We start from the raw sequence: 26,952 nt of genomic DNA, 5'->3' as shown, positions 1-26,952 counted from the left end.
ACCATTCAAATGCGACTCCCTTTCGAGTCAGTTGTGTGAGTGGCACAGCAATTTTGGAAAAATCTTGAACAAATCTCCTGTAATAGCCAGCTAACCCCATAAAGCTACGCACTTCGGTCACATTGGTAGGAGTCGGCCATTTCACAATCGCCTCAATTTTGTGTGGATCAACAGAAACTCCTTCCTTTGTGATAATATGCCCCAGAAATGCCACCTCGAGTAGCCAGAATTCACATTTCTTTAGCTTTGCATACAATTTCTTTTCCCGGAGGGTTTGAAGAATTAAGCGAAGATGGGTCTCATGAGCTTCCGCATTCTTTGAATAAATGAGGATATCGTCAATAATGACCACCACAACTTCATCCAAATAGGACTTAAAGACGCGGTTCATCAAATCCACAGAGGCTGCTGGGGCGTTAGTAACTCCAAAGGGCATAACTAAAAATTCATAATGACCGTACTGAGTTCGAAAAGCTGTCTTCTTAACATCATCAACCTTGACTTTTAATTGATGGTATCCAGACCGTAGATCAATCTTAGAAAAGACCTGTGCCCCTTGAAGCTGATCAAATAGATCATTGATTCTTGACAATGGATACTTATTCTTGATTGTGACTTTGTTAAGTTCTCTATAATCGATACAAAGCTGGAGTGTTCCATCCTTCTTCTTTACAAACAAGACTGGTGCACCCCACGGAGATACACTCAGACGAATAAATCCTTTGTCCAATAAATCTTGCAACTGCATTTTCAATTCTTTCATCTCAACTGGCGACATTCTATACGGAGTCTTAGAAATGGGTTGAGTTCCCGATGCTACTTCAATTGTAAACTCAATTTCACGGTCTATTAACTACCCTGGTAATTCTTCCAGAAAGACATCCGAAAATTCACTGACAACTGGGATCATATCGGTATTCCCATTCACCACTTGCCCCTCTAGAACACTGCATAAGTACCCCTGACACCCTTTCTGAATTAATTTACAAGCCCTTACTGCGGAAATTAAATAAGGTGGAGAAGTCACTCCATGTCCCTGAAAGGTAAACCCTGACTGTCCCGGAGGGTAGAAACTGATTTGTTTAGTCAAACAATCTATAGTTGCACCATATTCACCTAACCAGTCCATTCCCAGAATAATATCAAAATAGGCCATATCAAGAGGTAACAGATTGGCATATACCTGAATATCCCCAAGTTGGAGTTCACAAGCAGCATATATAGAAGTACAAATCATAGGACCTCCCAAAGGTGAAGATACACACAACATATAAGACAGTTTTTCTTCAGTTTTATCTAAATTAGGAGCAAATAGTTTCAACAGAAAAGAGTGGGTGGAGCCAGAATCAAATAATACATGAGTGAAATGACTGTGAACGATAAATGTACCTGACACCACTGTTGCCGTATTTTGCACATCTCCCGGAACCAATGCGAACACCCTGCCTTGCCTCGTAGTGTCTTTAGTATTAGCAGGTTTAACAGTTGTCTTGGTGTTGGAAGTTGGTGCAGACCCCGCTGAACTTGTAGTGGTTCTATTATTGCTTTGTTGATTTCTTTGAGGGCAATCCTTGATCAAATGACCCGTCTTACCACACTGAAAACAGGCTCCAGACTTCCGATAGCATGTTCCACGATGCTTCTTCCCAGATTCCGGACAAGTCGGTATTGAATCCTGACTAGGGGTAGAAGTATTTGAACTCCCTAAAGTCTGCTTCTTGTTTGGTGGAGTAGGTGGTCCCTTCAACCATTGAGTATTTTGCCTCTTCCCTTTCCATTCCGAGATTCGACTCTGGGTAGCGGGATTCCCTTCCGCTATAACGGCTCTCTCCAACACATCAACGTAAGTAGGTAACTTCAACATGTTGACCTTATCCAGGATAGCGCTCCGCAATCCCCCTTCAAATTTACGCGCCTTCTTATAATCCGTGTCCACCATATGAGTTGCAAACTGAGCTAATTCCGCAAATTGGGCTTCGTATTCGGCGACGGTTTTGTTCACTTGCCTGAGAGTTTTGAATTCTGTTACCTTCTTATCCCGCATGCTTTGAGGGAAGCACTTGTCATAAAACAATTCTAAGAATCTGTCCCATGTCAATCCTTGGTGTACAGTTCTTGTAAGCATCCACTATCTGCATGCCTCATCCTCAAGAGTAAAGGCAGCCAGTTGCACCTTTTGAGCTTCTGTGCAGGGAAAGACTTCGAATAACTTCTCTATTCCCAACACCCACGCCTCAGCTTTCATTGGTTCAATTCCTCCTTTGAAGGATGGCGGTTTCATCGTTTTAAACTCTTTAGTAAGGGTGATAGTCCGGTCTTCAGCGTGGAAATCTTGTACTGCTGGTGGAGGTACTGGTGGTGGTGGTTGTTGTGGCTGTTGCTGTTATTGCCGTAGGGTCTCCGCCATTTCCATAATCATTCTCTCCATTCTATCCAGCCGTGCAGAAGTAGCATCTTCTGTATCTTCTGTCCTTGTTCTCACCATTGCCTGCACAATAATCATTTATACATAATAGACATATTTCAAAAGTGTTAGCATTATCAGAGTAAACTTAACGTTGCCATCACTCTTTCATATACCTTCAGGATGTCATGCAAGATGCCTAAAGCTTTTCTAGACACCCTAAAGCTAAATGGATCCGTGTGTGAGATAGCAACTCGTGCTCTGATACCACTTGTCACACCCCAAACTTGCCCCTAAAAGTTCGGGCATGACCCATTCAGAAAGAGACATATAACCTGGTGTACATAGCATATGGGGCCTTATCGGAAGCGTAAAATATTGAAAGAATAATAAGCTAAACAAACTCCATTGAGCTATTTCTAATATGCTAGGATCTCATACATCACATGCACCATAATAGACCGATAAAGTCCAAAAATATTCCTTAGCAGTATTTATACACAATCTCATATACAGACCCAGCCCTATAATCGGGCATGTAACAAAAAACTGTTGAAGTTATATACATACAACCTTGGAAGGATAGCCAAGAAGTAAGCCAATTATCTTAACAAACTTCACAAAATAAGTGGCCTCGTGAGTCCTAAGAAACATGAAGGTTGACAAAAGAAACTGGGCGTCATGGGTTAGGATTGACCACCTGGTTGGTTGCCTACAGAAACAGACATAACAGAGAGTAAGTCGGGCTCAGTGAATAGTAATACATAAATGAAACAATGCTCAACTTGAAACATGACATATATCAATATATATGGAAGTGCAGAGGTCACATAATTAGCCTGATTCTGTGTTCATCTTATAACGGCCTTAGGCCCAATCTTGAACATAATAGTTGGCATATCACATCTTAAATCATAATGGCTGAAGGCCCTTGAACATGGTGGCATAATGCCCTTGAACATGGTGGCATAATGCCCTTGAACATGGTAGGATGATGCCCTTAAACATGGTGGCACAAGGCCCTTAAACATGATGGCACAAGGCCCTTAAACATGAGTGGCGTTACGCCCTTGGATAATTTGGCACTAAGCCCTTGAATATACTTATGCGAACTCAAGAGGTGTCTCACACGGATTCTAGAGGTGGCTCACGTCGTAGCACTTAGTTCCGTGTAGCACTTTGTTTCATATCATAACAACTTACATTGAATGACTGTAGGCCCAGAGTCTTATAGAAGGAAGGTATTTTATCTTTCCCATTTCTTTCTTTACATACTTGGAACATACTCGAACATTAACATACATACTTGAAATATGAACATAGTTGCATACTTGAAACATTAACATAGTTGTGTAACCGAAATGCTAATGAAAATCATTAGCCATATGTAAAGCGGATAATGATATTACTACTCACAGTGTTGTAATGATGTGCTTGTTCCTCCCGAAGTGTGCCCTGCACACATTCAACCTTTACAATTTAGTTTCCTTTTCATATCAGATTACTTTCTGTTTCGTTTTACTTCGAAGAAATTTATACATATTAAAAGGCATCAAATACATATTCCGACAACATTAGAGGGTTCTACATGCAAAACGGAGCGATCCACGTTTTTCAGCATGGGCTGCACGTGCGGCTGTGAGCCCCGCACGTGCGGCAAGCTCTCCTGCACGTGCGGCAAAATGTCCCGCACGTGCCTTTTAGACAGTGGCCAAGCCCCTGTTTTTCACCATTTCCCACACGTGCGGCCATGACTCCCGCACGTGCGGCAACACCTCCCGCACGTGCGGCGATTCTGCCCAAAATTGTCCAAAAATTCTTACAAAATCCCAGTCTTTTGGTACGTCCTCACAAGGCTCAATTTAACATTTTAGTTGATAATACATAGCCTAAAATTCATGTTATAAAGGCTTCAAATACATACATTAAACTAGATAAACACTAGTTCTTGAATTCTTAACTATACTCAAATTTCCTTTTTGCATCAACATCACATATACCATCACATATATATATATATATATATAAGGTAAGTTCTTCATGATCTTCCATGAGAAAGTAAGAAATCAAAGCTAATTTCTCTACATACATACATAAGCAACTTAATTCAAACTCATCCAATGGATAAAACATGATCCAATCACACTTTGGGTTCAATTATCATGGTTGTATCACCCTCAAGTTCAAGAGAGGAATTATGAGAGATAGACAAACTTACCTTGAGTTGAGATCTCCCAAAGTCTCTCTCTAAGTTATTCAATCTCTAGCCTTTATTGAAACTCCCTTCTCATTTCTCTCTACTCTTACTATCCTTTACCAGGGAATATGTTGAACTCCCTCCAAAGCTTAAGGAAGACACACACACACACACACATATATATATATATATATATATAAGAGTTATAAGAGCTAATAAGACAAAAGTCAATCGTTTAAACATCCGAAATTGAAATTTCCCAAAAATGCTTAATATTACCTAAAAATTATGCTGATCACATGTATAAAATCAATTTCAGATAATTAAGCCTTTAAGGCCTCCAATTTCGATTCAAACCTTCTAATGTAACAGATACTTTTTTTTTTGTCGAACAGATAGACATCCTTAACCATATGGTTTAAACATGGAGTTCACTTTCTTATCCCTAATTTCTCATAGAATTTCACAGTAAGCATCCAAAATCACAAAATAGGTTCCGAAAATATAATAAAGAACATGTACGAGGGTCGGGTTATTACAACTACTGTGCATCTGCTTTTGCAGATATTTTGACACAGCTGTCTTGCATTTGGCTCCCCTCCATACACGTGTATGGAGGGATCTCTCTCTTTAGAAGCTTGTCTTGTAAGCTTTACAAGACAAAAAAAGCTCTATAAAGAGAGATCTTCTCTCTTGTTGGAGGGGTTAGACATTTTAGACAGCCATTTTAGGGTTTGAGTTCTAGGGTTAGGGTTTGTCTATATCCTAGCTCTATATCTCTCTTCCTCTTATGTTTAGTGTGTGTTTAGGCTCACTATTGCACACAAACACATAGTGTTACACCTTTCCTTGGTTCTGAAGGACCAGAGGTCTGTTCTTGGAGTTTTGGGGCTGGTTTAAGCTCAAGGAAGCAGCTGGTCCACCATTTGTGAAGAAGGTCTTCAAGGGTAAGAAGTTTGTCCCTTTATTCCCCATTTTTACATTGTATTTTCGCCTACCTTGCAATTGTTTTTGTGTTTAGTATATAACATAAAAAAGTTTTTTTTTTTAGGCCCTCTAAATAGTTTGTTTAGAGTGTTTTGTGGTTTGGAGGTATTTGACCCCTCTTAAGCCTTGTAAGGTTCCATTTTGTGCCATTTTGAGTGAGCTCCGAGACCTTGGTGTTTGTGCCTCCTCACCACTGAAATCTTGAGGGATTTCAGAGGTGAGGATGGTGCCTTGAGGTCCCAAGAAGGAGAGGGTCACCCCCTCTCCTTGTTGTCCTTGAAAAGGACCATTTTTGGCCTCTTGAGGGAGCACCTAGCTTAGGCTCTTGTTGACTATGCCTTAGTTTTTTTTTGTGCTTATTATGTCATAATATGCCTCTATTTTTAGTTGGTTTTCGTACACCATGCTTGTTTAGCATACATGCCTTGTAATGCCACTTTGTTGCCTTAACATGCCTTAGGTTGTAAACCATTGTTCAAGCATGTTTTAGGCTTAGCTTTGTGAAGCTTTTGTGCTTATCTTGCCATGTTTAAGGTCTGTCCTTAGTTGTTTGGGTCGACCAAGGCATGCTTAGTATAGCCCCTTTGCATTTTTGGCTTGTTGGCCTTAAGTGTGTGAGTGTATAGCATGTATTACTTGCTTTATTTCAGTGGTTTGGCACCATTTGTAGCATCATTTTAGTCCCTTTAGCATGCTTGTATGCTTGCCTTGGATGCCTCTTTGATGCCTTATGGGCTTGTGTTGTATGCTCCTTGAAAGTGCATTTGTGCATGCTTTTGAATTCAAGCCATTTAGATGCCGTCTAAGTGGTCTTTTTGGCTTTGTTTCATGTACTAAAACTCTGTTTTTGGTCATTAAATTCATGCCATGTTTGATCTTGCTAAGTGTGGTCAAATACCCCTTTTAGCTTGCCTTGAATCTTGGACCATTGTCACATGCTTAGCCTATCTTGTTTGCTTGGTTTGGCACCATGTTCTTGCATGATTTTCAGAGCTTAATGCATGACATTAGTCCATGTTTGCATCCTCTTAAGTGTGCTTGAGAATTGCTTTTAAATGCTTGAAGTATTGGACACCCATTGCATGCATGTGTGCATGTGTGTTAGTCCTTCATTTTGGGCACTTTGGCCACTGTTTTGGACCTAACTTAGAGCTGTCCAATTAGTGTAAGTCCATCCCTTTTATGCCATGTTGCATATTAGTTAACATGCTTAGGTTGCATTGGACATGCATGCCTTGCCTTTTGAAATCAAGTGACAGAGGATAGGCCCTTATGTGCTTATTTGGTTTGCATTTCATTTGACATGAAAATGCACGACTTGGCTTCTTGGGCCATCACGCATTGAAATGCACGATTGATGGTCCGAGATCCAAGGACCATGTCCCTTTGAGTCATACACATGATAAGGGATAGGATTGGTGCATACATTGCTTGAATTGCATTGCCATGCTATGCATTGCCCTCTGCTGCTGTCAGTTGCAGGTTCTGCAGACATTCTTTGCCGACCGGCAGTGTTCAGTGCCGACCGGCAATTCATTGGTGGCCGATAGCTTCATCAACAGCCGATGATCACATACTACTGCCGGTGGCCATTCCACTCAGCCGGTGGTGTCTCCCAATGTCCAGGGAAGCAATTCTGAGACTTTGGCAGTCTTCAAAGAGGCAGAGTAGGGAAAACAGAGACAGCCTATGCATGGCAGTACACTTCCGAGCAAGACCCGAGCACGCATGCGTCGAACCCTCTTCCCGAGGCCCCTTTTATTGCTTTTCTTATGATTAGTTAATTGGTTTAATTAATTTAGGTGATTCGTAATGATTAATTAGCTTGCGAGTTAGTTAATTTGTATTATTCTTTTGGTCCCTCCGAGCGAGGGCAAATTTGTAATAAGTGTGGGTGAGTGTGTGCATGTCTTCCAACCCCCACTTCTTTCTCCCTTTTACTTACCTGCTTTGATGGTTAGTAATAGGACATGTTTAATTTAGCATACCTTATGCTATGCATGCGTGCATCATTCATCAGTATTGCATGCACCGGGCTCGGCGCATCATGCTAACTGCATTAGTATTTCAAATCTAACTTAAATACATGCTACTTGTGCATTTTCACATGTCATTCATAGAATAGCCGAGCCTACTCTAGTGGCATTCCGTATGCGTTGCATTAGACATTTAAACATGGACTTGGATCATGCATTGATTGCTAACGAGTTCTTTGTTTTGGCACGGAGTACGATGTAAATATTTTCATGCTTTAGCATATCGCATGTGTGTGAATGCTATCATGACAGCATGCTTACCATGTGGCTAGATGCTTATGTGATAAACTGTTTGAATGCCTGTGGGTGAAGGTTGGATTGTCTGAGTTGGAAAAACTCGTTGAAATCCGTATTTTAGCCTACTTGCGAGTAGCAAATTCCAAAGTGTTTTTCAAGACAAACGGATATGCAATGCTTATTTCCAAATTAGGCAATCTAGTCTATACTTGTTTGTTGTGCGCATAACATAGTAATTCTAGGCTAATAACTGGAATAAGAACACATAACATTTTCAAAAACGGATATCACGGTTAGTAGAGGCCGGTCTTTGGATCGGGCGAGAGGGAATGCTCATAGCTGACCTTCCCCGATCGTACCCTCGCTCCCGAGCCAAGGCAACTTTGGTGATGACGGGCACGTGGCCTTTGGCACCGAGTTAGGGTTTCCTAAATTCCCCCGTAAAAAAATATTTAGGTGGCGACTCTGTATCTGGCAAAGCAGTCCATGTTTGGCACTTCTTTTCAAAAATTTATTTTCTCAAAACGATTTGCCGGATTTGGACTCTTTGGTTCAGATTAAGAACCGCAAACAAAATCGAGTCCGAACTATAGCGCAGGGTCCCTCGCGCGTGTGCTACAGAGCCTCTCAGGGGTAATATTTCTTCAACTTGTCCATGTTGATCAATTGTGAGAACTCTAGGCCATCTAGGTCTATCAGAACGACATCTCCACCCGACCAGATAGACTTGATGATGTAAGGACCAGTCCAATTGGGTCTGAACATGCCCCCAGGGTCGTGGATGGGAGCTCGATTATCCTTGAGCACCAAATCTCCTTCCTTTAGATTCCTGGACTTAACTTTCTTGTTGAAAGCCCTGGCAATTCTACGCTGATAACCTTGAACATGGTACAGTGCTTTCAGTCTTCTCTCATCAAAGAGCATGGGTTCTTCAAATCTGCTCTGCTGCCAATCTGCTTCGGCTATCTGACACTTAGCCAGTATTCGCAAAGACGGAACCTCAATTTCAAAAGGTAGAACAGCCTCCATCCTGTAAACCAAAGAATATGGAGTCGCCCCAGTAGAAGTTCTGATTGAAGTCCGGTAGCCCCACAGAGCAAACGGCAGCTTATCTGGCCAATCCCGGTACGTTTCCACCAACTTCTGCAGTATGTGCTTGATGTTCTTGTTGGCGGCCTCAACCGCTCCATTGGTTTGCGGCCGGTATGTGGATGACTTATGAAAAGCCACGTTATATTTCTCCAACAAGTCAATCACTTCTTTCTTAAAATGGGAACCACTATCTGAAATGACCTCGTTTGAGACCCCACATCAACAGATAATGTTGTTTCTGATAAACTTTGCAACGTGCGACGCCTTCAGCACCGCATAAGATTGGGCCTCAACCCACTTCGTGAAATAATCTATCGCGACTAAGATGAACTCATGCCCATTCGACCCCTTTGGGGTAACAGCCCCGATCACATCGATTCCCCAAACTGAAAATGGCCATGGCGAAGTCATGTTGTACAGCTTCGACGGCGGAATGTTCATACGGTTTGCATGGATCTGACACTTGTGGCATCACTGAACAAAGCCGATACAATCCTCCTCCATGGTGGACCAATAATAACCTTGTCTGAGGATCTTTCGCGCTAGCATTACCCCGTTTATATGTGCACTGCATTCCCCTCCATGGATAGCCTCCATCAAGCGCTTCGATTCTTCAGCTTCAACGCACAGTTTATGCATTCCCAGATGACCTCTCTTATACAATTTACCTCCGCAGATAATGAACTGAACGACCATTCTTCTGATTGCCCTTTTATCCTTGGCATTTGCCCCTGGCGGATATGCTTCCTTCTCCAAGAAATTCCAAATGTCGTAATACCAGAGGTTCCCGTCCTGAACCTCATCTATGGCAGCAATTGATTCCTATGCCGGCGCAAACTTCTGGTTGATAATGACTGGACGCATCCAAACTCCAAACGGGATGTTTATCATGGAAGATAGAGTTGCTAGTGAATCCGCGAACCTGTTGTTTTCTCTTAGTAGATGAGTGAAGTTTAGCTTCTCAAACCGAGGAAGCAGCAGGTCCAAGGTTTGGGGATACATTATCATCTTTTCTTCTTTGACTTTCCAGTCTCCTTTTGCTTGAGAGACAACAAGGTTCGAGTCTCCGATGACGTCCAACTGTTTTGCCCCTAGTTCCAAGGCTGCTTCTAGACCGGCAATGCATGCCTCATATTCTGCTTTGTTGTTTGAGACTTTGAATCGGAGTTTGAATGCTAGAGGGATTCGGGAATTGTCTGGTGTTATCAGTAACATCCCTATCCCATACCCATACTGGTTTGACGATCCGTCAAAATACATCGTCCAAGTTTCGTCTTCGATATGCAAAATGGCCTCATCTGGGAATAGGTTCTCAACTGCTTCATCTCCTTCCACTGGATGATCGGCTAAGAATTCTGCTACTGCTCTTCCCTTGACTGACTTGCACGTCACATATTTCAGATCGAATTTGGAAAGCAACAGCAACCAACGAGCTAGCCTAACCGTAAGTGCTGGTTTCTCGAAGAGATATATGATGGGATCTAGACGTGAAACCAACATTACGGAGTGAGCTAACAGGTAGTGCCGCAGCTTTCTGGTAGCCCATACCAAAGCTAAGCAAGCCTTCTCCAATGGTGTGTAACGAGTCTCATACTCAACCATTTTCTTGCTCAGATAGTAGATGGCTCTCTCCACTTTGTCCTCTGATTCTTGCGTGAGCATACAGCTCATTGTAGTCTCAGTTACTGAAAGGTACAATATCAACGGTCTCCCCAGTTCTGGCGGTGACAACACGGGTGGGTTTTGTAAGTATTCTTTGATCCGTTCAAAAGCAGCTTGGCATCGGCCGTCCTACTGGAACTTCGTTCCTTTCTTCAGGAGGCCAAAAAGTGGTTCACAAGTCAAGGTTAATTTTGAGATAAACCGTCTTATGAATTGCACTTTACCCAGAAAGCATCGCACCTCCTTTTCAATCCTTGGTGGTGGCATTTCTAAGATGGCCTTGATTTTGGAAGGGTCGACTTTGATACCTCTCTGTGTAATTAGAAACCCCAGCATCTTTCCCGCTGTAACACCAAACGTACACTTCTGAGGATTCAGCCGCAACCGAAATTCTCTGATCCTTTGAAAGAACTTTTGTAAGGAGGTGTAGAGGCCCTCTCTTTCTTTGGATTTGACAATCATGTCGTCCACGTACACCTCAACCTCTTTGTGGATCATGTCATGCAATATTGTGGTTGCGGCCCATCGATATGTAGCTCCAGCGTTCTTCAGTCCAAATGGCATTACCTTGTAACAATAAGCCCCCCACAGGGTGGTGAATGTAGTCTTTTCTCGATCTTCGGGTGCCATCACTATCTGATTGTAGCCTGAGAAACCATCCATGAATGAAAGCAACGCATGCCCCGCTGTGAAATTCACCAACTCATCGATATGTGGTAAGGGAAAGTCGTCCTTCGGACTAGCTCTGTTCAAATCCCTGAAATCCACGCATACCCTAATCCTGTCATCCTTCTTCGACACCGGAACAATGTTGACCAACCAAGTCGGGTATTCGGATACCAGCAAGAACCCTGCGTCGATTTGCTTGGTGACCTCTTCCTTAATCTTGATGGCCCAGTCAGGGCGGATTCTTTTGAGTTTTTGCTTGATGGGTCAGGCCTCAGGCTCAAGAGGGATCTGGTGCTGTGCAATCTCAGGATCGATTCCAGGCATGTCTTCGTAGAACCACGCGAAAACATCTTTGAAATCTTTTAATAAAACGACTAAGCGCTCGCGTTCCTCCGAAGACAACGTGGACCCGATCTGGACCAGCCACGGGTCCTCCTCAGTACCCACATTCACAGTAGTGATTTCATCAACTAAGGGTTTAACAAATCTCTCCTGCTTTTGCTCAATTAAGCGTTGCAAAACCGGAGGAATTTCTTCCTCGTCATTTTCATCAAAATTTTGAAAGTCTGAGTTAATGCAATAAATCAAGGGCACAGAAAAGTAGTTAGAAACCACAGCCACATCATTCTCATTAAGCACATCCAAATCGCCCGATTCTTCTGTTACAACAGACTCAAAAGAGAAAGAAAAAGACGACCTAGACAGGACTGTGGCATCCGGGTTATCACCCCCAGGAATACCGAACTCAGACTCAGTCGAGCTGGAACCTGACTCCGACTCACAAGACTCAGTGGAATCAGATTCCGGCTCACTACCTGACCCAGTGCTGCTTGACAAAAATCCCTCCTCGTACTGCCAAATGAGAGAAGGTGCGATAGATGCATCCAAAATGTTTGCTGGTAGGCCCGCAGTCGTTTCATTCCCTATCATGGACACCGAGAAGTTATCCCCCAAGCACTTCTGTTCGATCGGAGGATCTGAAAGTAGACAAGCCAGTGCTACCCCCATTTCAATTTCAATGTCCTCAAACTCCAATTTCTTGCTCTACTCAGCCTCAACTAACGGGTCCGTTTGCTCTTCGGCAACGTAATCCCCGGATAACTGTAAGTCGAAGAAGATCTCAAACCCCGGCATGCGCTTCCTCTCCACGTTCAACCATGGCTCTGGGAAGCCACAAAACGAAAAGTCCTTTCCCTCCCAGACGAAGCGTCTGTTTAGGGTACCCTGGATGGGTCGGTGCATTAATTCAAAAGGCTTCCCTGCCTGCTTCGCTCTGGCTCTCCCAGCCATCTCCTTGCCTTTCCTTATCCAATCGTCTTTGGTGGGCAGATAACCCAAGCCAAAGGTATATGAGTTGTGTGGCACTTCGGCCAATGCTACGACGCCCTTCCGGCCACTCTTTCCCAATCCCATCCCGGGGATGTGTTGGAGCTTATTCATGAGGTATACTGACTGAGCACTGACATACAACCCCTCATTAGCAGCCATGATGTTCTGAACTACCCGAGCCTCGGCTAAGGTAAAACCCGACATGAACACATCCTCCATACCGTGCTCAATTTCCAAAACTGGCGTAGGTACTTCTGGTGGTGGATGGATTGATGAATTTCCAAAAACAATGGCTACTCCCTTCCCATGGGGGTATTTCACCATCTGATGCAAAGTGGACGAAACTGCCTTCACTTGATGCAGCCACGGTCGCCCCAAAAGTAGATTGAAAGTGGCGGGAACCTCTAGGACGTGAAAGCCTGTCTCATGCTGTCCCGGCCCAACCTGAGTCTGAATTTTCACGGTTCCCATTACTTCTCTGCTCATGTTATCATATGCCCGAATCACCTGGGCTGTTGGCACAAAATCCGCGGTCTTCAAACCGATTGCATATGCAGTCCTTGCCGGGCACACATTGATGGCGGACCCCGTGTCGACAAGCACCATGGGTATCCATTTGTTTCTGCACTCCACAGAGATGTAGAGTGGCTTGATATGATTTGCACCCTCAGGTGGCAACTCTTTGTCGGAGAAAGTCAACATCGGGGTAGCCCCTCCTGGAAAAACTAAACCCACCAGCTGTTCGGGCGTGGTGTCTATTGAGAGCTTAGCCTTGTCCATGGCCGATAAGACAGCTTGTCGATGCACTCACGATGCCATAAGCAGTCCCCAGACGGAGATGTCTGTCTGTATCTTTTTCAACTGCTTCAGTACTGTAACAACGTCCGCGAGGGACCCCGCGCTACAGTTTAGACTCGATTTGTGTCACGGTTCTTAATCTGAACCAAAGAGTCCAAATCCGGCAAATCGTTTTAAGAAACAGATTTTTGAAAAGAAGTGTCAAACATGGACTGCTTTGCCAAATACAGAGTTGCCACCTAAATATTTTATTTTAGGAAATTTATGAAACCCTGACTCGGTGCCAAAGGCCACGTGTCCGTCATCACCGAAGTTGCCTCGGCTCAGGAACTTGGGTACGATTGGGGAAGGTCAGCTATGAGCACCCCCTCTCGCCCGATCCGAAGATCGGCCTCTACTAACCATGATATCCGATTTTGAAAACATTATGTGTTCTTATCCCGATTATTAGCCTAGAATTACTATGTTATGCGCACAGCACAAAAGTATAGACTAGATTGCCTAATTTGGGAATAAGCATTGCATATCCGTTTGTTTTGGAAAAATGTTTTGGAATTTACTACTCGCAAGTAGGCAAAAACACGGATTTCATTGAGCTATTCCAACTCAGACAATCCAACCTTCACCCACAGGCATTCAAGCAGTTTATATCACATAAGCAGCTAGCCTCATGGTAAACATGCAATTATGGCAACACTCACACGCATGCGGTATGCTAAAGCATAAAAACTCACCTAGTACTCCAAGCTAAAACAGAAAACCAGTTAGTAATCACATGCATGATCCTAGTTCATGTTTTGAAATGGCTAATGCAACACATGCAAAGATGCAATCCAAACAGGCTCGGCTATCCTAAACATGGCATGTGAAATGCTGCAAATAACATGTACTCAATTTAGGATTGAAAATACGATGCAGTTAGTATGATGCGCCGAGCCCGGTGCATGCGAAACAGATGAATGAATGCAAACATGCTGTCATGCTGTTATGCTAATTTAAATATGCCCTAGTCTACCATCATAAGCAGGTAAATAAAAGGGAAGAAAGTCGTGGGATTGGAAGACATGCACACACGCACCCACATTTATTACAAATTTGCCCTCGCTCGGAGGGACCGAAAGAATAATACAATCTGAATAACGAATTACCTATCCTAGCTAATTAATTATTACAGACCCTCTAATTTAACAAATTAAATACAGAATAGAGATGGTCGCAGCCCTGCCTCGGGATACGCGAATGACGCATGCTCGATCCATCTTGCTCGGAAACCCGTACCATGCCACTGCTGCCTCTGTTAATGCTGCCCTGCTCCTCTAAAAATTGCCAAAGTCTTGGGATATGTTCTCTGCACACTGTAGAACACCATCGGCTAAGAGAAATAACCACCGGCCATGGGAAATTTCCATCGGCTGCTTTCAAGTCCATCGGCTGCATATTCTTTGTCGGTCGGCATTAAACACTGCCGATCGGCCACAAATTCCTGCTGGGACCTGCAGTTCACAGCAGCAGAGGGCAAAGCAGTACATGGCATGAAATTTTGAGCAAATGTGAGCTTGGTCACACTCCCAATCATGCAAGAGACTCAAGGGAGCGTGACCCTCGACCTTCGGGCCATCAATTGTGCATTTTTGATGCATGATGGCCTAAGAGGCCAAGGTTGCGATTCAATGTAAAATGCATGCAAACAAAACACATGAATACCAACACCCTATCATGTTGGAGTCAAGGGGATTGGCGACCGAGGGTTGAGGCGTGTTTTGTCACTTGAAGTACAAACACTCCTCAATCCCCATGCCCGGTTTGACACCCCAAACCAAGCAATGCGATGCATACATACAAACTTGGCTCAAATGCACAACATGAGGTTAAAATGCAAAACATGCCAAATGTAATGCAACCTAAACATGAAAACTAAGTTAGTTCATTCTAAATGTGCCAAGTATGGTACAATGTATATGAGATGCAACTAGATAAATGCAATGCCAACATGCAAGTATGATAAAATGTAAGCATGAGGACCAAAACAATGCAACATGATCATGCAACGGTGGTGCTAAACCATGAAGGGCAGACCTCAGTCCACCCCAAAACAGTGACCAAAAAGTGTCCAAAATGGTGAACAAGCACTCATGCCAACATGCAAGCCAAAGGGGCCCAAAGCTAAGGCACAAACAAGGGGCATTCTACTACAACCCTCATGACCACTCATGGCATGGACTAAGCGACCAAAAACAGATGTTCAATACAGCAAAATACGCCCAAAAACCCGCTGATATGGCAGCCCCAAAATGCCTTAAACATACAAGCATGCACAATGCCCATTTCAAGGCACAAAACTACAACGCCTTAAAGCATGGGAAGGGACACAAATGACAATATAAGACCACCTTACATGGACTGAAATATGATCTTAAATAATGTCAAATCATGAGGATAGTCTAAGTTAAGCATGCTAGAAGCCAAAATACTCAAGGCCTACAAGCCAAAATGCAAAGCAACTACATCAAGCATGTCAAACATGACCAAAACAGTGGCCAACAGACCTTAAGCATGACAAATCATGACCAAAAGCTTCAACAAGCTAAGCTAAATCATGCAAGCATGGAAGCCTAAATAGAAGATGCATTTCTATGCAAAAGGGAGGGATACAAAGGAAGGGTATTATGCACGCAAAAGACCACAAACCCGACCAAGGATAGAGATATATTATGATCAAAAGACACCTAAAAACCTCTGAAATAGGGCCAAAATCAGTCAAGCATGCATGTTGCCCTTTATGCCAAAACAAGGATAAAAGAGAGACAAAAGGGGAGAGGGGTGTCCCTTCCCTATGCAAGACCTCAAACCATCTTCTTCACCACTGAAAATCCACTGGATTTCAGTGGTGAAAAAAGCAATACAACAAAGTAAAGAAGGCTTAAAGAAAAGGCACCAAAAGAGGCCAAAAGAGGCCTAAGAGGGGGAGTTCGACCCCCAATGCAAAATGACCTCAATGAGATGTCTTAAGCATGAAAATACAAAGCTTTTTTCAGTTATACACAAAGCCTAAAACAGAAAGCAAGACGGGTCAAAAGCCAATGCAAGATTGGGAAAACTAAAGTAAAGTGATTACCTTTGAAGAACCCTTGAAGAACAGTTTGTCCAGCCACCCTCTACTGACCAAAATCAGTCCAAAACCTCAACAAACAACCCTCAAAGTCCCTCAAAGTCGAAGTAAGGTGTGGTAGTGTGTGTGTTAGCGCAAAACTAAGGTAAAAATGCACTTTTAGGCCACAAAACACACACAAGGGAGGAGAGAGAGGGAAATATAGAGAGAGAGTGTGTATGTATATGTGTAAGCTCTGGTTTTTCTTTCAAAATCACCCACCTAGAAGAAGGAGGAGAGCTCTCCTCTTATAGAAGTTCCTCCTTGCAAAGCTTACCAAACAAGCTTGCTTAGAGGGAAATCCCTCCATACACGTGTATGGAGGGGAACAGAGTGGGTGCCAGCTATCACACCTGGCACAAAATATCTACTAAAAGTAGATGAACAGTGATCGGCCATTCAAAATTGCCATTTTGGCAAAATAAACGGCCGACCGGCAACAAATAGTGCCGACCGGCAATATACATTGCCGATGGCATAAAATCACTGGCCGGTGGCCTCAAGCCATGGCCGGTGATGTGTGGGGATGCCTCACAAGGCATTCCCTGCCCCCTCCAAGGCAAAACACAAGTGTTTGGTGCAAAACCAGACACAACATGATCGAGTCGAGAGATTCTGAGGCAAGGCGAGCAACCGAGACCTCCGGGAACTCAAGACGAACACAAACAAGGGTAATCACCAAGTGTTCCAATGGTGACGTCCAAATCTTGAGGACGGTCAAAAATGGGGTGTCTGCAGTTGCCCCTCTTTGACAGAACTCGAAAGTCATAACAATGACGGGAGTGAATGTCAAAGCCCAGAGACGACCCATTTTTGACAAGGCCGAAGACTCAGACAAACATGCAAGACAAACAAGATATGCGCCCGAAGGCAGGGGCAAAATGCAAGACAATGCACAGAGCCAAACATAACTTATGATCATGCAAAGAAAGCTGTAATGAAGCATACATGCGACAATTTTAAGCTAGCATACACCAAACTACACTATAATGCAGAAAGGATGTAAGAGAATTATGTAATTCTCGATACGTCTCACTCGGAATATACTACACCTGTCCGGTTCGTCGGGTTGTACCAGCCTTAAATGAACCGTACATACAATATCGTGCCTGCAAAGAAAACAAACTTAACAGGTACAATATCGCTAGCAACATGCATAATAATGTACTCGAAATGCGTGACAACGCAAAGCAAGTGGGAAGCATAACAACGCTGTGAAGGCACAGACATGTAAGTGGAGCACGTGGTCTACGCAGGCAATGAAATTGATCATAAGCATTCGGTCTACGCAAGCAATGAAATTGGTCATAAGCATGCGGTCTACGCAAGTAAAGAAATTGGTCATAAGCATGCGGTCTACGCAAGTAAAGAAATTGGTTTCAAACGTGCGGTCTACGCAAGTAGAACATGCGGTTTACGCAAGTAATGAAATTGATTACAAACATGCGGTCTACGCAAGCAAAACATGCGGTCTACGCAAGTAACGAAATTGATTACAAACATGCGCTCTACACAAGCAAAACATGCGGTCTACGCAAGTAATGAAATTGATTACAAACATGCGGTCTACGCAAGCAAAACATGCGGTCTACGCAAGCAAAACATGCGGTCTACACAAGCAAAACATGCGGTCTACGCAAGTAATGAAATTGATTACAAACATGCGGTCTACGCAAGCAACGTAATTAATTATAAACATGCGGTCTACGCAAGCAAAACATGCGGTCTACGCAAGTAATGAAATTGATTACAAACATGCGGTCTACGCAAGTAGTGTGTATGAGAAGAGTTGAATGTACACATGTAAGTAAAAACATGTTATTCACGATGCTGGAATGTAAAGTACTGTAACACAGCATAATTGAAACGATTTGTGGAATCCACAAGACATGAAAAGGATACGGGAAGGGACGTTCTTCGTACGTACCGAGCATCGCTCGTAGATGTTGTGGCCTGAGGCCAACTCGAAGGTTCACGTTTCAAAAGTGTGCTTTCCCGCATTGTCTCGAGTGATGAAGGTGCCAAACCATGTAGTTAACCTGAACAAAGGTGCGGAAGGTGCGTTGACCGCAAGGGGAGTTTTACTGGTATCAATTCCGACACTTTGCTACCCTGCCATTCTATGCTTTACTTTCCTTTTTACTGGTAGTTTAAGCACATTGCACTGCCTCGGGCAGGTTTTATTCTTTCTCAAAATTACATATTTTGCAAAACATGTGATGGGAATGAAACGACCATATTGTTCAAAAGATGTTGCATTTGTAAACTTTCTACGCATCGCATCGCAAGGCATCACACCACAATGTATGGGAATGAAACGACCATTTTGTTCAAAAGATGTTGCATTTGTAAACTTTCTACGCATCGCATCGCAAGGCATCACACCACAATGTGAACGAAATTGAACCTGTTTTGAACATTGAGTACTTGCATCGTAATAATCAGGTAGTAAACCGACTTACAACTTGATAAGCAAAACAAAAGCATGATATAACCAATCAGGTGTGAGTACAACTCGATAAACAAATCGAAGATTTGAAGAGAGTGAAATACAACTCGATAAGCAGATGTACAATAACTCGATAAGCAGACAGGTGTGACTCCGCAAGAATCGATCACCGGGGGGAGATTGGAGGTGGTGGAGTTCCCCAACCCCTAGCATAAACAGCTCAGGGAACAAGGAGGAAGACCACCGGCCAGGGGAGGGAGGTCGTCGGCCACAAGAAATGGCCATCGGCTAGAAATTTGTTCTGTCGGCAAAAGGTGATGGCCGGTCGGCACAATATTTGGCCGGCCGTCCATGAATAAAGGAATCACCAGAATGTTGACACCTGTCCTCCACCCAACCTTATCTCCTACAAAAGACCTCAGCCTCGTAGTTTTTCTCAATTCCACACTGATTTGCTCTAATGGAAGAGTTTCTTGCTCAAAATTTTACAGCTTGGATTGCTAGCTCGGATAGCTCGGAAAAGTTGAATTTCCGGGGTTTCGGCATAAATGCACTATTCACTCTGGGTCATACCCCGTTGCACCTTCCATTTCTTCAAGCCGCGGCGAGGTTTTGGAATCCGGTGACACATGTCTTTAGCTTCGCTGGGCAAGAGATATGTCCTACCTTTGAAGATTTCCGAGCCTTAATGGAGTCCGAGCGCGACGAGGAGCTCCTGTCCCAACTTAATTTTGGCCATGCCCAATCCTTAGGGCAAATGTGTGGACTCATTATGCGTGACGCTCGGTCTCTGAATTGTGACGGGATACTGGATATTCCGAGTTTGATCGATCAGTTTTCTGATGCCGGTGATCGCAACGACCATCATTGGCAAGGCTTCCGGCAACACGCCCTCTATTTGTGCATGCTATCTCATTTTCTATTTGTCTCAGGCTCCGGAGGGTCTAGTGTTCAGCTGACCGAGGTTGCCCAAGGCTTGAAGGAGGGTAAGGGCTGTATTGCCATGACTCTGGCTGAGACGTTGATGGGCTTAGACACCTTTTATCGTTGTGAGACGACCAGATTAGCAGGGAGTCCACTACTACTACAGGTAATGTTTCCCACCCAATCTCACATATGTATCGCTCACATCACTCGGCCCTCAAGCTCGATTTTTCTCACAAAAACCCTATTCTCACTTTTCTCTCATCGTACATCTCTCTATTCTTTATTCTCTCATTTTTCATCCCTTCCCAGGTATGGTTGATGGACAAACTGCAGGTTGTGGACTCTTGCCCAGCATACTCAGCTCGCGGCTACTTCTTCCGGCACCGTCTAGTCAATGCCCTTGATGAGGGATGGTGGTTCGCTTGGATGTGTCGCTTGTCCGCAGACCGTATTGCTTGGCGGTGCCCTTGGCTCAGCCTTCCGGCAATGAGTTACAACATGTCCCGGCAGACTGGGATTCAATTGATTGGTCTCACTCACTGTGTGTTCTACTTCCCATTCCGGATTCGGCGCCAATTTGGCCATGATCAGACCTGCCCGCCAGAGGGGATAGAGTATCCTGCTGCATTCCCAGCCCGAGGCGCACAGCTTGCTCGGCAGGCCACCGCATGGAGGACGAGAGAACTCCTGGCCCCCGCTCCTACTTTCAGTTGCACTTTATCTGATGAGTGCTTGGATTGGCTTAATGAGGAGGCACAGGTCGGGCCCACCTTGGCGTCAGAGGTTTCGACCAGCTCTGGGAGGGAGCGTAGGAGCACCTGATTCGACTATGCCCCAGATTTATTGCTTTATTAGTACTTTCAAGTTTTCTTTCATGAATGCAATAAAAAGCAACTTCGATTGTATGCAAGAGCAGGAGAACTCTGTTTTGAAATCAATGAAATTGAAGGTTGTGGTACTAAAAATTTTCCGCTTTGGTCCAAAAATGGTCTTAGTTGTAGAAAGATTAATTTGAACAAAGTCAGCTTTTATTAAAACTTTTCAAAAACATTTTCGATGTGGATCAGAACTAGACACGCCTGAGATCTGTCACCAAGGTGCATAACCCCGGATCCCTGCAACTGGAAAGTTGCCCCTAGTGTGAAGAGTACCACAGCACTACATAGCAACAGAAAGCTGCCCCTAGTCTGCAAAGCACTGTACCAGAGACCTTAACTGAACTCTTGAATGCCGAATAGACAAAGATGACCGAGATGATCAACTGGACAAAGTTGATCGGGAAAAAGTTTATGGCTGAACTCCAGGATGAAGTTGCCTACGTATCCCAAGGATGGGAATCAAGCCTTACGTAGTTCAGGCTTAGGTTCACTCGAGTATTTTCACTCTCCTTTTACGCTCTAACTTTTGCCAAGGCCGCCCTTTACGGGTTTTCAACCTTGCGAGCTTAGTTTTTATATTTTCCAATTTTCTACGCTCCAACCTTTACCTAGGTCGCCCTTTCGGGTTTTCGGCCTAGCGAGCCTCTCAAGGGTAATATTTCTTCAACTTGTCCATGTTGATCAGTTGGGAGAACTCTAGGCCATCTAGATCCATCAGAACCACAGCTCCACCTGACCAGATAGCTTTGATGATGTAGGGACCAGTCCAATTGGGTCTGAACTTGCCCCTTCGGTCGTGGATGGGAGCTCGGTTGTCCTTGAGCACCAAATCTCCTTCCTTTAGATTCCTGGACTTGACTTTCTTGTTGAAAGCCCGGGCAATTCTGTGCTGATAACCTTGAACATCGTACAGTGCTTTCAGTCTTCTCTCATCAAAGAGCATGAGTTCCTCAAACCTGCTCTGCTGCCAATCTGCTTCAGCTATTTGACACTCAGCCAATACTCGCAATGACGGAACCTCAATCTCGATAGGTAGAACAACCTCCATCCCATAAACCAATGAATACAGAGTCGCTCCGGTAGAAGTTCTAATTGAAGTCCTGTAGCCCCACAGAGAAAATGGCAGCTTATCTGGCCAATCCCGGTAGGTTTCTGTAACAACGTCCGCGAGGGACCCCGCACTACAGTTCGGACTTGATTTGTGTCACGATTCTTAATCTGAACCAAAAAGTCCAAATCCGACAAATCGTTCTGAGAAACAGATTTTTGAAAAGAAGTGCCAAACATGGACTGCTTTGCCAAATACAGAGTCGCCACCTAAATATTTTATTTTGGGGAATTTAGGAAACCCTGACTCGGTGCCAAAGGCCACGTGTCTGTCATTACCAAAGTTGCCACGGCTCGGGAACTTAGGTACGATTGGGGAAGGTCAACTATGAGCACCCCCTCTCGCCCGATTCGAAGATCGGCCTCTACTAACCATGATATCCATTTTTGAAAACGTTATGTGTTCTTAAACCGGTTATTAGACTAGAATTATTATGTTATGGGCACAGCACAAAAGTATAGACTAGATTGCCTAATTTGGGAATAAGCATTGCATATCCGTTTGTTTTGGAAAAATGTTTTGGAATTTGCTACTCGCAAGTAGGCTAAAACATGAATTTTAATGAGCTATTCTAACTCAGACAATCCAACCTTCACCCACAGGCATTCAAGCAGTAATATCATGTAAACATATAGCCGCATGGCAAGCATACTGTCGTGTTAACATTCACACTCATGTGAGATGCTAAAGCATAAACACTTACATCGTACTCCGTGCCAAAACAAAGAACTTGTTAGCAGTCAATGCATGATCCAAGTCCATGTTTAAATGCCTAATGCAACGCATATGGAATGTCATTAGAGTAGGCTCGGCTATTCTATGAATGACATGTGAAAATGCACAAGTAGCATGTATTCAAGTTAGATTTGAAGTACTAATGCAGTTAACATGATGCGCCGAGCCTGGTGCATGCAATACTGATGAATGATGCACGCATGCATAGCATAAGGTATGCTAAATTAAACATGACCTATTACTAACCATCAAAGCAGGTAAGTAAAAAGGAGAAAGAAGTGGGGGTTGGAAGACATGCACACACTCACCCACACTTATTACAAATTCACCCTCGCTCGGAGGGACCAAAAGAATAATACAAATTAACTAACTCGCCAGCTAATTAATCATTACAAATTACCTAATTAATGAACAAATTAACTAAGCATAAGAAAAGCAATAAAAGGGGCCTCGGGAAGAGGGTTCGACGCGCGCATGCTCGGGTCTATGTCGGAAGTGCACTGCCATGCATAGGCTGCCTCTGTTTTTCCTGCTCTACCTCTTCGAAGACTGCCAAAGTCTCAGAATTGCTTCCCTGGACATTGGGAGACACCACCGGCTGAGTAGAATGGCCACCGGCAGTAGTATGTGATCATCGGCTGTTGGTGAAGCTATCGGCCACCAATGAATTGCCGGTTGGCACTGAACACTGCCGATCGGCACTGAACACTGCCGATCGGCAAAGAATGTCTGCAGAACCTGCAGTTGACAGCAGCAGGGGGGGCAAGGCATAGCATGGCAATGTAATTCAAGCAATGTATGCACCAATCCTATCCCTTATCATGTGTATGACTCAAAGGGACGTGGTCCTTGGTTCTCGGACCATCAATCGCGCATTTCAATGCGTGATGACCCAAGAGACCAAGTTGTGCATTTTCATGTCAAATGAAATGCAAACCAAATAAGCACATAAAGGCCCAACCTCTATCACTTGACTTCAAGAGGCAAGGCATGCATGTTCAATGCGATGCAACCTAAGCATGTTAGCTAATATGCAACATGGCATAAAAGAGAGCATACAAACATGCAATGCACATTAGGTACACAAACTAAGCAACAAAGCAAACCAGCATGCCACAATTATGCAAACCACTAGAGCATGCAAGATGTAATCCAATCACGCAACATGCTAGCAACTTGACCAATGGAATGCAAGGCGAATGCAAGTGATTTCAAGCATGTAACATGTGCAACCAAAGCATGCAAACATGGGATGATGTAGCAACACTTCAATGGCATGCAAGGGGTGGACTTACACTAATTGGACAGCTCTAAGTTAGGTCCAAAACAGTGGCCAAAAGCTTAAGAAAATGGGACCAAACACACATACACACATGCACATGTTAAGGCCTAACGCTTAAGCATCAAAGGACAACTTTTAAGCACACTTAAAAGGGAATAATCATGGACATATGGCATGCAATATAAGCCTTGAAAATCATGCTATAAGAGGTGCCAAACCAACTTAAACAAGACAAACATTAGCATGCAAATGGTCCAAGCATTTAAAGCAAGTCAAAGGGGACTTCAACCATGGCTAAGCCAACCAAGCCTTGCAAGGCCAAGAAGGCTTAAAACGGGTCCAAGGCAGACCTAGACCATGCAAAGGGACCCCCTAGATGGCATCTAAGTAGCTCAAATTCAAAAGCATGCACAAAGGCCAAAACATGGAGCATACAACATAAGCTTTCAAAGCATTAAAGAGGTGTCCAAGGCAAGCATACAAGCATATCAAAGGGACTGAAATATCATGAAAAATGATCCCAACCCACTAAATCGAAGCAAGTGATGCATGCAACACACTCATACACTTAAGGCCAACAAACCAAAAATGCAAAGGGGCTATATAATGCATGCCATGGTCGACCAAAATGGCTAAGGATAGACCTTAAACATGGCAAAATAAGCATGAAAGTTTCACAAAGCTAAGCCTAAACCATGCTAGATTAATGGTTTACAACCTAATGCATGTTAAGGCAACAAAATGGCATTACAAGCCATGTATGCTAAGAAAGCATGGTGTACCAAAACCAACTAAAAACAGAGGCATATTATGACATAATAAGCACAAAAATCAGCTAAGGCATGGCGAACAAGAGCCTAAGCTAGGTGCTCCCTCAAGAGGCAAAAATGGTCCTTTTCAAGGACAACAAGGAGAGGGGGTGGCCCTCTCCTTCTTGGGACCTCAAGGCACCATCCTCACCTCTGAAATCCCACAAGATTTCAGTGGTGAGGAGGCCCAAACACCAAGGTCTCGGAGCTCACTCAAAATGGCACAAAATGGAGCCTTACAAGGCTTAAGAGGGGTCAAAGAACCTCAAACCACAAAACACTCTAAACAAACTATTTAGAGGGACTAAAAACAGAACTTTTTTATGTTATACACTAAACACAAAAACAGTTGTAAGGTAGGAAAAAATACAATGCAAGAAAGGGGTAAAAAGGAGTAAGTTTCTTACCCTTGAAGACCCTCTTCAACAATGGAGCTCCAGCAGCTTCTTTAGGTTGAAACTAGCTTCAAAACCTCCAAAACAACCCTCAAGAGGCCTCAGCTCCAAAGGATGGTGTAATGGTGGGTGCTTGTGAGCAAAAGTAAGACAAAACACACACACTAAGCTCAAGAGAGAGATAGAGATATATAGGATAGATACAAATTCCTAACCCTAATATCAAAACTCTCTAAAATGTTGTCTAACCCTAATGCCAAGAGAGGAGACTCTCTCTTATAGAGCTCTCTCTTGTAAAGCTTGTCAAATAAGCTTATCAAGAGAGAAATCCCTCCATACACGTGTATGGAGGGGAGCATAGTGGGTGCCAGCTATCACAGCTGGCACAAAATATCTACCAAAAGTAGATGAACAGTGATCGGCCATTCAAAATTGCCATTTTGGCAAAATAAATGGCCGACCGGCAACAAAGAGTGCCGACCGGCAATATACATTGCCGATGGAACAAAATCACTGGCCGGTGGCCTCAAGCCATGGCCGGTGATGTGTAAGGATGCCTCACAAGGCATTCCTTGCTCCTCCAAGGCAAAACACAAGTGTTTGGTGCAAAACCAGACACAACACAGTCGAGTCGAGAGGTCCTGAGGCAAGGCGCGCAACCGAGACCTCCAGGAACTCAAGACGAACACAAACAAGGGTAATCACCAAGTGTTCCAATGGTGGCGTCCAAGTCTTGAGGACGGTCAAAAATGGGGTGTCTACAGTTTCCACCATCTTTTACAGTATATGCTTGATGTTCTTGTTGGTGGCCTCAACTGCTCCGTTGGTTTGCGGCCGATATGTGGATGACTTATGAAAAGCCACGTTATATTTCTCCAACAAGTCAATCACTTCCTTCTTGAAGTGGAAACCGTTATCTGAAATGACCTCATTTGGGACTCCATAGCGGCAGATGATGTTGTTTCTGATGAACTTTGCGACGTGCGACGCCTTCAACACCGCGTATGATTGGGCCTCGACCCACTTTGTGAAATAATCTATCGCGACCAAGATAAACTCATGCCCATTCGACCCTTTTGGAGTAACAGCCCCGATCACAGCGATTCCCCAAACTGAAGATGGCCATGGTCAAGTCATGTTGTACAGCTTCGATGGCGGAATATTCATGCGATTCGCATGGATCTGACATTTGTGGCATCGCCGAACAAAACTGATATAATCCTCCTCTATGGTGGACCAATAGTAACCCTGTCGGAGGATCTTTCGTGCTAGCATTACTCCGTTCATGTGTGCACCGCACTCTCCTCCATGGCTGGCCTCCATCAGGCGCTTCGATTCTTCGGCTTCGACACACAGCTTGTGCATTCCCAGATGACCTCTCTTATACAGCTTACCCCCACAGATGATGAACTGAATGGCCATTCTTCTGATTGCCCTTTTATCCTTGGCATTTACCCCTGGCGGATATGCTTCCTTCTCCAAGAAGTTCCAAATGTCGTAATACCAGGGGTTTTTGTCCTGAACCTCATCTATAGCAACAATCGACTCATAGGCTGGCGCAAATTTATGGTCAATGATGACTGGATGCATCCGGACTCCAAACGGGATGTCTATCATTTAAGATAGAGTTGCTAAAGAATCTGCGAACCTGTTGTTCTCTCTTGGAAGATGAGCAAAGTTTAGCTTCTCGAACCTAGGAATTAACAAGTCCAAGGTCTGGTGATACATCATCATCTTTTCTTCTATGACTTTCCAGTCTCCTTTTGCTTGAGACACAACAAGGTTCGAGTCACCGATGACGTCCAACCGT

The 26,952-nt window shown here is 43.9% G+C and overlaps 1 protein-coding gene across 1 annotated transcript; it reads right to left on the bottom strand.

Annotated features, from left to right (window-relative positions):
• Positions 1 to 853: 853 nt before the first annotated feature.
• On the bottom strand, positions 854 to 2,044 carry LOC145819423 (uncharacterized). Its single transcript, XM_082913416.1, has one exon. It carries the CDS (start codon positions 2,042 to 2,044, stop codon positions 854 to 856), a length of 1,191 nt encoding a protein of 396 aa, XP_082769542.1.
• Positions 2,045 to 26,952: the final 24,908 nt, after the last annotated feature.

Source organism: Camellia sinensis, chromosome 2 (genome assembly GCF_055761805.1).
Source record: "Camellia sinensis isolate YWXY chromosome 2, ASM5576180v1, whole genome shotgun sequence".
Lineage (NCBI taxonomy): Eukaryota > Viridiplantae > Streptophyta > Magnoliopsida > Ericales > Theaceae > Camellia > Camellia sinensis.
Note: the sequence above shows the minus strand (reverse complement) of the source record. Positions and strands in the feature narration are given on the sequence as shown.

What these genes read in the sequence shown, in the direction of transcription:
- LOC145819423 (XM_082913416.1), bottom strand. Translation starts at nt 2,044, where the DNA reads ATGCGGGATAAGAAGGTAACAGAATTCAAAACTCTCAGGCAAGTGAAC.